We start from the raw sequence: 15655 nt of genomic DNA, 5'->3' as shown, positions 1-15655 counted from the left end.
TTTTTCATCAACCCTTTGATCAAGGAGTCTGATTGCACTAATTAGATTATGCTTAGAACGTCTATTAGCATCGTCTCATGATCTCTTAAATATCATTGATAGTGCATGCAAGAATCTTCCACTGCTCCTTGTATATATGCAAGAAAACGGTATGATCGAGCGAAACTTGAATGGTAAAATCCTCAGTAAAATGTCACTAAAATTCATGCTCAATATAATCGCAAGTGCACGATGTCAAATAATAATATAGTGTACAATAGTACGAGTATCGTTCTTCCATAGACTGTATTTCACAATTATTATTTCCAATTATTAAACTTTTAGCAACGATGATTTGAATGATTATGACTACTAGACTGATTAAATAATAACTCTACGAAATGATTCAAGGATTAGATGATGAATTGAACAAATTTAAATGATTAATTAAGAACTCAATGAAAAATGAATTTTTTGAGAATCTCGGTTCACCTATCCCTCGTTAATTTAATTAATTCGATTCAACAATGATCCACGATTTCGACAGAATTTCCTAACCAATTGAACAGTCCCTCTCGAGCTATACCAAACTAATTCAACATGGTGAAGTAATTAAATCTCTTTAATTATTTATCAAAGGTGAATTTCATGTCGCTCAATGAAATCCCCTAGCTTTCGACCTATTGGACTATGACTATCAACGTGTATCCAATTTCATATCTCTATGCAAATTATAAATCCACAGACCATGCTACTCGTTCATATCACAAGCTATTCGATCTCTCGAACTCACTCGTAATATGATATTATTATTAAAGTTAGCTATGCTTTAATAATGCAATGAAAATGATAGCATAATCAAGAATAAATCAAAAGGCGAGCAGTAAATTGACTAAACACGGTTTCATGGTAGGATCATCTTAAATTCAAACAAATATAAAGTTTAGCTACTAGTGTTCATCATAATAAACACAGCACAAAGTTAAAATAAAGATTCGTAAACTAAAAATACTAGTGTAGATGAAGAACGGTCGACACGATGCTCGAAAATCCCGAGTCTTCGAGTTTCTTCGACTCCGACTTTTTCTCTTCCATGCGGCTGCACTTTTTGCTCTCCAAAATCCTGTTCAGAATTCTTCAATTTGTGTATTAGGATTTTTTTTTTGTGCATCATCCCATCTTCCAAGTTGGAAACAAGTCAAATAGGGAAATTTCCTTCTTTACTCGTGTTGGGGCGGTCAAGAAATCTCGCCCTAGCATGAGGGCCTCTTTAAATTGGCTATTCCTCATGCATCTCGTGCTGGGATGATCGAGAAATACTGCCCTAGCACGAGGTCATCTGTCAAACTGGTAATTCTTCAACCTCTCGTGCTGGGGTGGTCGAGAAATACCGCCCCAGCGCGAGGTCTTCTATCGAACTTCATTTTTGGTTGTGCTCGTGCTGGGGCGGTCGAGATTACTCGCCCCAGTTTCAGTCGAATTTTCTTCTTTTCCGCCATTTTCTTGCAAATTCGTGCAACTCGGTGAGCAGTGATTGTATGCAACAATCTAAGATAAAATGAACAAAATGCGGACTTCATGCACAAAAAAGGACGCAGACTCAAACTCAAACGATGCAATAAAAGGCGTAAATACGACCTCTATCACGGTACATCATCATAATCACATTCTCAACAAAATTTACTAAATAAATAATTGTGAACTCATTATAAACCTGATTGGCGATCAGAGAGCGCCTCTGTATCGATGATACAAATCTTGTTCATATGATGAAAATTGAAAATTTCAAAAATCAAAATTTGCACTAATCCATTTTTTGCAGCTACCAATTTTGTGAACTCCTTCACAAAAACAGACAATTTCACTCTCCTCACAAAATTAGCAGTCAAGCTTAACTTGCACAACTTTCAATAATGAAATCCATTTATAAACTCTTTTATAAGATATATGTTTGATCTCCTTCAAACTACAGTCACCAAATTCAACTCATTGAATTTGACTATCACGACAAGAACACAGAATCCGATACTTGTGTCCCTCAATGGTTCAGAGTACAGCTAGTCGTGGGTTCACAACTTCATGTGATTCAAAATAACATTCATTCCTATTCAGGATTAGCCTAATTAACCTCATTCTTTTCATCAACCCCTTGACAAGAATGTCAGAATTTAAGTCTGATTGCATCCTTTAGATCATGTAAGAGCATCTAGTAGTATCGCCTCATGATCTCCTAGGTATCATTGATAGTACCTGCAAGAACCTTCCGCTGCTCCTTGGGTACAAGAAAACGGTACATCATCGTAATCACCTTCTCAACAATAAAATTTGCCACCTTAACTAGAAATTCAGAACGTGAATGGTTGTTGATAGTGCAACTGCTCTTCTATCCTTACTTGTTCGAACCAAAAAATATCGTACATTGAAATTTGAATCCAAGAAATATCCTTTGCAATTCCGAGTACAAGTGCAAAATAAGTGACTATAGAGAACATATGCTAGTAGCAAGTCAAACTATCCACTGTCCAAGTCTTCGACAGTACATCAAAATACAATTTGGGATATAAAGATCTTGAATTTCAAAAAGCCTGACATATATTCATTTGGTTTAATCATACTTTAGCTATTCACTGGAAAAATGTTGGGAGGATTAGTTGCTCAGGTGTACCGAGCAGTATCCAATGTGAAAAGTGGCATCAATCTTGGATTTATCTGCAAGTGATTGTTGTGTTTATGAGGCTAAGATGTTGGTTGAGTTAGAGTTGTAGTGTTGTGAATCAAGTGGTAGGGATATGTTAGAGTATGTGGCCAGCGAGCTAACTTGTGGCTTAGGTTTTATTGACTCTTATGTAAAAAAAAAAATTTATTTTAATAATATTTTGTAGTTTTATCAATTATGACATTTACTTTATCTGTATATACATACAAACTGCATAGATAAAGCCTTTGAATGTACGGTAAGTACCATCAGATCTTCCTCTCTGCATAAGATCGAGAAATTTATTAGGAAGTATAATATATATTCTAAAGTAGTTCCTATTCAATTCAATCTCTTAAAATAAGAATAAAAGTTTTTTGAGCTTGAGACTAGCAACTGTAATGTAAACGTCATGTTTCATTGGTAAAAGCATGGAAATGACCATTCATACAGATCGATGCTCATTTGATTAGGCAATAAACAACCCTCCCTCAGACTTTTCAAGTTGTTATCACTTATCGAGTGGATCGGTCTGTGGTTATGGTTTTACAGCATTTAGTCCTTATACCCCAACATGGAGGATCTATGTACTAGCATGTACTTTGATCTATTTACCGACTCCATTGAGGGTCATCAGGTGGTGAGGTTGAGTGTAGTTTTGAAATACGTAAGAACCAATATATTGTATTTGGGGATACACCGCTCACATATGGGTAAATATATGCAACCATCGGATCATGGTAAACGCTTTTAGTAGCATCGCCCCATTATCCCCTAGGTATCACTGATAGTGCCTACAAGAATCAGTAAGTTATGCTTCGCATATATTACAGTCTCTTCTACTCATATATCCCGATTAAATATGCAACTATTGGTATATCGAGAGTTGCATATGAATTCAATAACAATGGGTGTATCTTTGAGTAATAGTAGTGACATGATATGTGCAACTAAGGAAAAACATTTCAATAATGCACACGTGTTACTCTGCCCAAAGGTTCTTTGCACTAATTACTCATCAATTCACAATCAGACTTGAGTTACGACGTTCTTGATCAAGGAGTTTATGAAAAAATAAGGCTAATTAGGATAAACCTGAATAAGAACAAATGCTGTTTTGAATCACATGATATTGTGAATCCAGGGCTGACTGTATCATTGAACCATTGAGGGTCACACAAGTATTTGATTATGTGTTCCTATAGAGATACTCGAATTCAAGCATGTGACTTTGGCGACTGACTGTAGTTTGATGGAGATAAAACATATTGCTTATAATTATGTAATTAAAATTAAATAAGGATTATTTNAAATTCATTCATTTCGATTATTTCTCAAAAAGAAAACGAAGAAAACAGAGGGTCTGTTGAATTTCATATAATGTATTATCAAGAGTTGATAATGACTTAATTAAGATTACTATTTTTAAGAGTAGAAAATACCATATTAGAGTTGTAAATAAGAATATAGAATCTTGATTCGAGGAGAATCCTAATGAGATCGAAATATTACGTTTATTAAATACATGAAATCAAAAGGTTGTAAAAAAAAAAACAGTTAACACAAGAAGAAAATCAAGACAAGATTTTATTTCACATTCTATTTCTACCCTACGATATCAACCACCACCTTGTCCAAGGCTCATGGCCGAGCACTGCGACATCATCTCTTTGCAGCCGTAGCGCCACTGCTACCTCGTCGGAATTTTCAATTTTCGGCGATTGATCAATTTATTCTCAATGCATAATTTCGTGTGGATTTCTAATGCAATATCTATGAGGAACAAAGTCTCTAATCATCAATGAGAAGAATGACCAACTTCACAGATTTCAGACTTGTTTGGGGTTCAGTGTTCTTCAATATAAAGGTAAATCAAATCTAAACATTCTATTAATGATTTAAATCATATGACACTCAAAAACATTTTAAAAGACAATTTTTCTAAAAAAAACTTCTACCGTATCTTGGATGAGAGAAAATCAGTTTTCCAACAGTTGTATCAAAGCCTAAGTTTCTCAATCGTACGAATTTTTTGCTTTTTATTGTTTAAAATTATGTTGAACAAATCGTGTCTAAAATTGTAAGTAATCTAAATAAATTGTAGGACCAGAAAAGTTTGAAACGAAAAAAACTATGGGCATTGCCGAAATAGTTCCGGGTAGCGCACGTGTATAGCGACTGCTCGCGGGTAGCCTATGCACATTTGCCACTGCCCATATGTTTTAATAAAAATAATAATAAGTGTTGTTTCGCGCAGAGCAATGCGTTGCCCTGCGGAAAACGCAACTGCCGTCGGCGCCTGCCAGGAAAATTTCGTGAAGCGGATAGGGCAGAAATACGGCTGCTCGAGATGTATCTCGGATAGTCCCTGGCTCATGGGCTCAAAAAGTTAGGGCTCATATATGTTTTATGATTTTTCAAAATTATAGGTCAAAATCGATATTTTATGAGAATTTTCTAAATTCTCCATTGAAAAATAATTTTTTAGTAAAATCATGAACTTTGANTTTATAATATAATATATTTTACAAGGAACTAAATTATTAATAAATTGGATAATTGAATAAATGTGTTTATTTAATTTTTAATTTATTAATTATGACGGTTAGTGACATATTTGTAATATACTTTATTTGATAATATATTATATTATGTTTTTGTTTAATATATGATATTATATGATAAAAAGATGATCTAGAGCCATGACGAAGTTGTTATATATATGTTAGAATATTTTGCATTGTTGTGTTTTAAATTTTTTGATAATTTTTAAAATGGGCTTATTTATGGCCTGTTCTCATCCTTTATATTTATATCTCAATATGTCATAAAAATTTAATGTGAACATTAGATTTAATGAGAAATCGAGATTTAAAGAAGGTGGGCCCAAATTCTCAAGAGCTCTGAATATCGAAAACATATAAATATTGGAATCTTTTGTAATATTGCATTTTCATCCCTGCATTTACTTAGGTTTGGACTTAGATCCGTGTATGGCTCTTACGTATCAAATAGTTCTCGTTTATTGATCATATTTATTATTTGTATTTCATGTGATATATTATAAATAATCATATGTGCGTTATTATTATTATAATAAATAGAGTTACATTAATCCGGCAAACATACAAACAAGCTTGGCATAGTTTTAAAGTTAATCGCTGAAACAAATTTTCGAAAATTAAAATCCCTCATTTTAAATAAGATTCAAAATATATATCGAGCCCATTAATAAAAAAATTAAACAAAAAAGTTTAATACATCAATAGTTGTTGGATAATGAACGATACCCGTGGTCAGTATTTGACACAGAGGGGTATCCTGGACTTCGGAAAGCTGACTTTCAATGACATATTTGATGTGAATTACGTGAAACTCTTATGACTTCAACCTAGATAATTTGGGATCTAATGGTGATAGTTCACAAAGATTCGACATTGATGGGTAGGGCTCGACACGTAAAGCTAAACGTCATCATATTATTAAGCCTTCATCAAATGTGAGACAAAATATGTGAGGGTTGCAAGAGGTTGCAATTGGGCTCTATCTTTTAAGAATTATGATTGACCGAAATAATTCGGGATCTTAATTTAGCAATTGGGTGGATAAGACCGGTTGAAGTGTTTCGAAAAGAGACTGAATAAACAATTCCTAAATTTTTTTTAAAAAAATAATTCAGTCTGGTTAGAAATTGAACTAGGCATTTTCGATTGTCAATTTCAGTTGGCTAACAAAATTTGTGCGTAAAAAAAGCAAACTGAAAAAATTAGAACACTTCAAATAAAGGCTTGACTATGCAAAATGAATGGTAAAATGTACTCAAGTTTGTTTCTGGATGTTCGGAGAACTCAAGATTCAATGTCACCCTTTTTTTTTTGGGAAGACTCGCACTAGCCCTTCTTTTTTTTTTTTGGGAAGATTCACACTAGAAGGTGTTTTTTATCATTACAAGCAATTAGCAAAAACCCAATTCAACTTGGACTTAACATTGCTAAAACTGAAACTCTCAGTCTACTCAATTGAATGAAGAAAGAATATACAAACTGTTTTTGAATTCAATGAATTACAAAGAATTCCTAGCACTTAATGATCATCAATGCTCAGATACAATACTTTGTAAAGTGTGCCTTAGTGTATAAGCCATTTTTGCTTGAATTTGAGAGCTAGAAACTTAGTTGTAACTTCATAATTGATAACCTTGTGACTAGGTAAATGCTTCTAAACTGAACTGCATCTCTATTTATAGTTTCCGCACTGCAACATACACAAACTTAAAAAATGATCTATTACAAATAATGTAGTTGTTGCCGCGTCTTTTGTCACAGTCATCATTCCTGACATTCGTACAAAGGTTGATTCTGACTGTGCCAACAATGTATGAAAAAACTTATCGAAAAATTAGTCAAGACCTATGGTGTAAACTGATGTCCTTGAAACGGAACAAAGAAATCTGATAAGAGATACTTCAATTTTGGTCCGATCGGTTCTACTCGATTATTCCAGTTTATGTAAATCAGTTCAGCTTATGGACATAATCAGTTCTGTTTGGTTTGGAGTTCAGTTTAGATCAAATCAATTCTACCTTAATTATTTGTTAAAACCAAAACATAAAATTGCTATTCCAACAATTTATTACTTTTTGGTGTTTGACAAAATTAAGCAACACGTCAAATTTAGGCAAAAATAAATTTTGATAAACTGAAATAAATTTTTCCAACAATTTCTGATAAATCCAATAAACAACATCAACTATTTATTTTTTCTTGTCTTCGCTCTTCTTGTCAGATTTCTTTGCAATAAATTCAGCTTTAGACATTCAACTTTTCTTCCCTCTTTTTGTCTACACCAAGAACAACCACATATTTTTTCATAATGTGCACAACTGAAGTCATCTGGGCTGACATAGTATCTAACTTTGCAAAGTGTAAACTGAATCAATTTTGGAATTCAATTTTCATGAACTAGTCCATCTTTTGAGTGAGAGCATCATGAGAACGTGATAGTTGTGATGTTGAAACGTAGTTCTTTCTCCTGGAGTCTAGTTGGAGGAACATGGAATGAACATTTTTGGATAAATTCTTGAGATCCTTGACAACTGTCTTTGAAGTTTTAAATATCAATTTCAATCAGTTTCTGACCATGTAAGTCAGATTTGAGAGGATGTTGTCCATTGGAATATCATCTTCTATCTCCAGTTCTGGTAATTCAACAATGGTATGTGCTTTGGGATCGGAAAAGATGATCAACTAGCATCTCGATCCAGCAGCATCAGCTAGCTCAACTGCTTCAACAATTTTAGTTTCAGTTTTCTGAATTACCATTTGGTTTTCTAGTGCAATTGACTCTTCAGTTATTGGAGGATTCGGAGCCAATTGATTCGTCACAGATACAAACATGAATAATGTTTCAGGAACTTCAACTGAAGGAATTTGAACCTCTACTGACTTCACCACTTCAGTTACATAGGCAATATGTTCCTCAGTTTCCATTTTTGATAAAACGGTCATCTCAATCTCTTAATCATGGACCTCTTCTATGGTCTGAGTTACTGTTTTCAAGATTTCATCAAGATATCTCCTCGACTGGTTCACTTGACTTATGACCTTCTGGTGTTCGAGCGACCTTTATCTTTGTTTTAGGTTGCTGAATATAGTAGGAACATATTTAGAATATAATGTACTCTTCATTATGAATTTAATGATCCACTAGACTCATAAAACTTATAGTACTTATAATATATTCAATACTTTATCTATGCAACTTGGATAAGTATACATATAAAATAAATGTCATAATTGAATAAAATCATAATCATAAAGCATTATTAAAATAAATATTGTTTTTACATAAGAGTCAATAAAGTCCAAGTTACAAGTTGGCTCGTTGGACACCTACTTTAACACCAACAACATTTACCATATGAAGATTGAAACATATAAGCTATCACACTAGGGTATTGCATATCAACAACAATAGATGAGGCATCTGACATCTTCCGAGCTCCATAAAAAGTATATCTCCAACTATTTTTCTTATTTTTGCCTCTGATCTGCACTTTATAACAAAGACACAGTTGATAAATGTTCTGCAATATCAAAAGGGTGATGATCCTCCATTAACATATTTATTCCGGATTCATCTTTTTTGTCATCTAAAAATGGATTGGCCTCCCCTATGAAAAACCAGTTCTCTTCACTCAGTTCCCTCAAAAGTATTCCCTGATTTGGAGCCAGATTCTCTTTTGAATCCCCTCCAGTAGGAATGTTTTCTGAGGTGAAACTCTCTACTCTTGGATTGATCACCTTCTCCAATTTTCTTTTAGTTTCAGCTTCTTCGTGAAAGAAATCTTCTTGATTGGCATGATCATTGAATTGTGAATTGCATCTATCAAATGTTTTTACTGATGATGATTCTTGCAGAGTTCCTTGTCCTGATGAGGTTCTGTGGCAAAAGCTACCAAACCCTTGAATGACTCTTGAAATCTTTCTTGCCCTGTCTCTTTCTTCTTTGAGAAGAGGCCCTTTTTCAAGAAGATTCAGTACCCTCTCAACTTTCTTCCTCACTGTTAGGCCCCAATTAAAACTACACAAACGAGCAATTTTTCAATGTATGATATACAAGAAAAAACAGAAACAATATTTTAAGAAGCACAACAGACTATAGAAATAAAATTCCATAATTCAAATATTCCTCATACTTCCGGATACAGCATACTTGCAGTTTTTTCTTAGTTATCTCTTACATTGATAATTATGTCTGTAACGTTTGGTTAAACCAATAAAAAAAGTGGCAACTAATCTTGCATGAAATGATATACCCTTTCTCATCAATATGTAGAAAGTTTTCCATTTCTTTAATAACATCTCTGTCTGTTTGAAACTCTTCTGCAACACTTTCAGGACCATGAGTCATCAAATATTCTAACACAAGCACAGCTTTGTATGATTCCCTCCAAAATCTTCTCTCAAATCTCACCAACCTGAATCACATAAAAAAAATTCAAAGATAAAAGACACATTGCACCAAACATGAATTAGAAGATAGGTAGCTTCGATGCTACATGTGGGGGCGATGGACAAGAACAAGATTCACAGACATATAGCTTCGATGCTACGCCCCCACATGGTTTGGATGGACAAGAACAAGATTCAAAGACATATGTGATTTTAAAAAAATTAGTGGATCTCATGTATGTGTGGCTAAATTTGGGCCCTTGATTCTATCATGGGTAGTGCCTAGGATGAAATCAACAAGATATTCATCACACAATCCAAAACAAACCTCTTGTGCAAAATCTCCACAATTCTCCAATAATCATCCACTTCAAAAGCTGACCTGGAAATCATCTTCAGGGTTTGGGCATCAGGTCCGCCCGGATCCCCATTAGTAGCTTCTTCCGCCAGTCTTCGGACAAAAACACAAGAATCTCGTCAATACGGGCGAAGGGTTCTTAGTACTGATTGTTAATAAATATAGAAATCTATGCTATTTTTTCGTATTTCTGTAAAATCTTCTGGGGGCCTTTTGTTTCTTTTCTCAAAACATATGGATGAAGAATTTTAAATTTTTGAATGGCTTCTTCTCAATATCTCTGGTTTCCCTTCATGAAAAGTTTCGAACTTTTAAGACATGAACAAAGAAATATCACGTGGAAGAAGGTAAAGTGTTCCAGACAAAAAATTTATCGCGCAGAAAAGTTTAGAAACTAATAATCAACCAGTAGTGAACAAAACAAAACAAAACAAAACAATCTTGAATAGACACAGAGATTATATAACATAATCTTGGAAATCAAGGGGATTACAGTTGAGCTGGTGTGACATCGGTCAAAACCAATCGGGCAGTTTTGATCTTCTCCTTGAGATAGAAAGAAGCCTGTCTCTTGAATTCATGGAATAGAGGTTTGTTCATATTGCTGCTGTTGCTGCCTAAGATTGACATTTTCTTGATTTCTTCTAAATCTTTATCTGATTTGTTGAAGGAAAGTGGAGTTGGTATTAGCATATCAAAATGAAAGAGGCAGTTGCAGACTCCTAAATAGTGATGTCATGGTTCAATTTTTTCCGTGTATAAATTTAATTTTGAATAAATATGACACATATTTTACAAACACAACATAAAAAGTAAATATCAAATTAAAATACTTTTTTTTAAAATTCAAAGACAAAGGAATGATATTACTAAAATCCACTATTGTAATATATTATTTAGCATTTTTTCGAAAAAGTTTTTCTATCCACCATATATCATTATTTTGATTTTTGAGTATTTTTATAACGTCTGAAAATTAGTCCATGTAGATCACAAGAATGAAAATTATTAAATTGTTTATTATTTTATTTAAATGATTTTAAATGTTTAAATGATATATTTTAATAAGATTAAATAATTAATTGTGTAATTTTGTTTGATTTAAGAATTTTAGTATTTTGGAGTTAAATTTAAATTAATTAGTGGGAGCAAGGAATTTATGTATTTTATAAGAGATTTTTGAGAAATATGTATTTTTAAACCTTTTAATTTAAGACCTAATGATTTTATTAATCTTAATGAGCCCAATTAATTATTTAAAAATTAGGGTTAATTAAGCTCATTAATTAAGTGTTTAGGAAACCTTTTAAAATTGTTTTTAAAAGAGTCCTACACACACACTCCCTTAACACCTACACACACACACCGAAACAAACACAAATTTACGTAGGCGAAAGAAAGGAGACGGTTGAAACCTAGGGACCTTGGTCAAGGGAGTTTTGAAAAAAAATTCTCCATCGTTCTTCGATTTTCTTCGTCGTTTTTCTTTCCAACAAGGATCACCCGACTCTCTTGCATCCTTAGATTGGTTTTTGGTGGGTTTTTATCGAGAAAAAGGATAGAATCGTCCTTCGTTCATCACCGACGTTCCACCGCACCGATAATCGTATTTCGAGCGTTTTAAATACAAAGGCACATTCTAAACCTTTCTTTTTGCATCATTCAATTCATATTATGTATGTTTATGATATTTTGAATGAAAACATGATGATATAGTTTTATTAACGTTTTGAATGATTTATTTTAAAGTTTAAAAGTTTTTAATGCACGTTTGAGTCGCGTTATGATTCTTAGAGACTCGCTTCCATTAAGAGGAAGGGAGATGATGTTTAAAAGTCCTAAAGAGAGTCCCATGTAGGTTAGAAAAGGACTGGAATGAGAGGGGAAAGCGCTGAGCCTTGGTTAGATTGTATGGCATGTGTCGGGTTTGGTTTTGGGGAAAGAAAGGGAGGAAGACGGCGCTTGGTGGACTGTGCAAGGGAGCTGTTGCATGAGTGGTCCGGTAGGGTCCTAGGAGAGTATCTAAGGGACTGGAGTTGGTGTAGCTAGGGGAAACCGTGCGTTTTGGCTAGGGCTAAGGGAAGATATTGGACCGTGGTATTGTGTGGGCTGGACCGTGGCTCATAAGGGTGGACTAGGGTCTAGTAAGTCATGGTTCGAGTTCGAAAAAAGTTATTAAGTTTTGAGTTAAATCGGGTTACGAAACAGAATTATGGTTTAGCGATTAAGTTGAATAAATCGACGGGCCCGAGTTTACGTTTAAGAAAATTAGTAGAAGTAAAAAAATAAGGTTATATGATGGTTCGGGATAGGCTCGAGTCAAGAAACGTAGGAAAAAGTCAGAAACGAGAAGTTCGGGTTCCAGGGTAAAATGGTCATTTTACGTCCCTGGTAATTCGAATGTCCTGACAGTGTCCCGAGGGAGTCATAATACGTGTTAAATGTTTTTTGAAATTATTATGGAGAATTTATTATATTTTTACGATAAATGCTACAGTTGAGCGATTTTCTCGAAAATGCTTATTTTACGATTTTTGGAGGATATCTTTTGTTATAAATAAAAGGAAAAGAAAAATATTTTGAAGGATGTGAATTGACTGTAACTCAGAGGATTTGTGGGGGATCCGTCTTAAGAAGGGGCGGTGAACTTACTTTATTTTAGGCCACGACCCAGTGACCAAAGTTTCTGACGTCCCATCGCCAGGTACTATGATTTATAGATTGATCAATCGAATAGAGGATAAAGGATAAAATATAGTCACTTTCAATTATCAAACTTCACTAAAATGATTTATGATGATGAAATGCTTTACGATATTATGTGCTTAAATGATTTATGAAAATACTTATATGTTTACGAGTTTTTATGTCAACTTAATTTGTTAAAAGTATTCTTTTAAGGATGCACATGCATGTATATGTATTACTCGTTACGTATGGTTTGGACGTGTTGAGTTGTTAGACTTACTAAATTTGAATGGTCGCAGGTGAGGATGATGTTGAGAGAGGATCGGACGCTGGAGTGGACCAGGCATGGCAGTACACTCCCGAAGACCTTACGTTTTCCGCTATATTATGATAATCAAAGTTTTGATTAAGATTTGAGTATTATTTTAAAGAGATATTTATGTTTCGTTTTTAAAAGTTGAGACGCTGGATTTCGTATGATTGAAGTATGCTTTTATGGTTGACGATTTATGGATTTCTATCGCAAATTCCGATTTTTTTAAAATATGGATTTATGTTTTGGTATGGTTCGGTCTTTACGAAGATAATGAAAAAAATTCTAGTATTATTTATTTAAAGTAAGAGCTAAGGAATGTTTGAATTTTCCAAGAAAATTTTGATATAAAATTATGTAATATTCACACCTAAATGTTTAAATTGTTTAATCTATATATGGAATAAGAGGATATTGATGATTCATTAGTTGTATTAATAGGGATGTAAATAATCCATACCAAGCTAAACAGTATCAGGCTTGAGTTTGACTTGTTAAGAATGATAGAAGCTCAAGCTCGATTCGAGTTTTTATCATTAGGCGCGAGCTCGAATTGTCTTGAAATTACTAATCTCGCGAAAAGTTCGAACTCGGCTCCTTAAAATCTCGTTTATCATGTTAATCAAGTCGTGCTAGAATTTGATTCATTAATAGCGAGTTTATCATATTTAACAAGCCTGGGTGGAGCTCGGCTCGTTTTCGAGCTCGTAAAACATACAATTGAGCTCAAGTTTGAGTTTGACTCGAGCTTGAAAAAAATTAAATATATCTATGAACTAATTTTAAATCATACAAAGTTTAATTTTTATTAGTACTAATATTTTTATTTGTCAACTCAACAAATAAGCCAAGCTCTAGCTTACGAGCCACCTAAAAAAGTCGAGCTCACGAGCCTATTAACGAACATGTTTAATAGCTCTTGAGCCGAATATCCTTAAGCTTGAGCTTGTTTGATTAAATTGTCGAACTCGAAATAGAGCTCGAGTCTAGTTGATATGATTAACAAACGAACTCAAACGAACTTTTAATTGAATCGAGTTTCGAACAGGGCGAAGAGTTTGGTTCTTTTACATTCCCCGTGAATAGGATGATAATTTCAAAGTAGAATTTTGTTTATTTAAAATTTAAGGGCGGATAGTGACGTTGGGACTTTGATCGAAAGATTATTTAATTTAAATTTTAAAAATGTGTGCGAGTGTTTGGAAATATTTTATAGAAAGATTTTATCTGTATTTCATAAAGCAAAAATATTTTCCTAAAAGATAAACAAACATTGCTCTATTTTTTTGTTAATCTAATGTTTTCCAGCATATTTATTATTTTTCTTTATTCCTCAAACATATTATATAATCAAAATATAAATTAACTAACCGCTCAAACTATATTTTAAATCTCAAAATTAATTTTAAAATATTAAAAAAAATCAAATATGACCTTTATATTCTCTATGGTTCAAAAATCAGATATTATATTTTTATATTTGTAATTATGTCTCAAATTTTAAGACCTAATTATTATTAAAAAGACAAAAACTTGTGTGAGACCACTACAAGAAAAATCAAGATCAACAGCACACCTACGACAACGGTTTTTACTAAAACCGTTGTCGTATGCTTTTTGACAACGGTTTTAGTGAAAATTGTTGTCGTAGGTGTGTTTTTTAAACAAAAGACAACGGTTTTATAAAAATCGTTGTCTTTTAGGTGTCAAAGACAACGGTTTTTAGGGTCAATAAAACCGTTGTCATTTGAGCGTTTTTTAGGGTCAAAGACAACGGTTTATAGAAACGTTGTCTATTAGCATGTTTTTTTGGACAATCGACAACGGTTTTCTTAAACTGTTGTGGAAAAGGGTGATGTAAAACGCTGAAACCGTCGCTACGGTTAGCGACGGTTTTATGTCAACCGTCGCTAATTTAAAAATAGCGACGGTTTGTCCTAAAATCGTCGCTATATATAGCGACGGTTTCATATCTGTCGCTATATTTAGCGACAGTTTTAAATAAATCCGTCGCAAGTTTTTAATTAATTTTAGCGACGGTTTCGAAAACACTATCGCAAATTATAAATGTCCGACGGTTCATTGTTAAACCGTCGCTATTAGCGACGGTTTAACCAAAACCCGTCGCAACTCTTCTATAAATACCCGCTCATTCGGTCCATTTTAAAACACACAACTTCACAACACTTAAAATTTTTCTTACATAATTTTAGTTTCGGTAATTTTAAAAAATTGTTCCAAGTTTTTGAAACCCCAGTTTATTTATCTAAATTTTTTCGTTTTATTTTGTTACATTTTTAAGTTTTAGTTAAGATTTTAGTCTATTCATATTACAAGTTTTTTTAGAATTATTAAAAGTAAATTTTTTTTTATTTTACTGAAAATATTAGCGACGGAAATCATGAACTAACCGTCGCTAAAATTAGCGACGGAATGCATTACCTAACCATCGCTAATGTTAGCGACGGTATAAAAACGTCGCTAACTTTAGCGACGGTATTTAATACCGTCGCTAAAGTTAGCGAAAAATCCGTTGCGATATTTATTTGCGACGATTTGTTAAAAACCGTCGCAAATTGTAGCTTCAAAAACAGATAAAAACCGTTGTCTTTGAGCGCACCCTTTAACCACATGGGCTTTAACAACAGTTTTAAAAGACCTACAACAAC

General features: G+C 33.4%; 1 protein-coding gene across 1 annotated transcript; it reads right to left on the bottom strand.

The window, feature by feature from the left end:
* Positions 1–8466: 8466 nt before the first annotated feature.
* On the bottom strand, positions 8467–10713 carry LOC140986475 (uncharacterized). The gene is made up of 4 exons (XM_073454737.1): positions 10479–10713; positions 9956–10078; positions 9492–9653; positions 8467–9256 (listed from the first exon to the last, which is right to left on the bottom strand). The coding sequence occupies exons 1-4, from the start codon at positions 10676–10678 to the stop codon at positions 8731–8733; spliced, it is 1011 nt and encodes a 336-aa protein (XP_073310838.1). The 5' UTR covers positions 10679–10713; the 3' UTR covers positions 8467–8730.
* Between the last annotated feature and the right edge of the window lie 4942 nt (positions 10714–15655).

This window comes from Primulina huaijiensis, chromosome 10 (assembly GCF_012295235.1).
Source record: "Primulina huaijiensis isolate GDHJ02 chromosome 10, ASM1229523v2, whole genome shotgun sequence".
NCBI classification, from domain to species: domain Eukaryota; kingdom Viridiplantae; phylum Streptophyta; class Magnoliopsida; order Lamiales; family Gesneriaceae; genus Primulina; species Primulina huaijiensis.
This window is presented reverse-complemented; position numbering and strand designations above follow the sequence as displayed.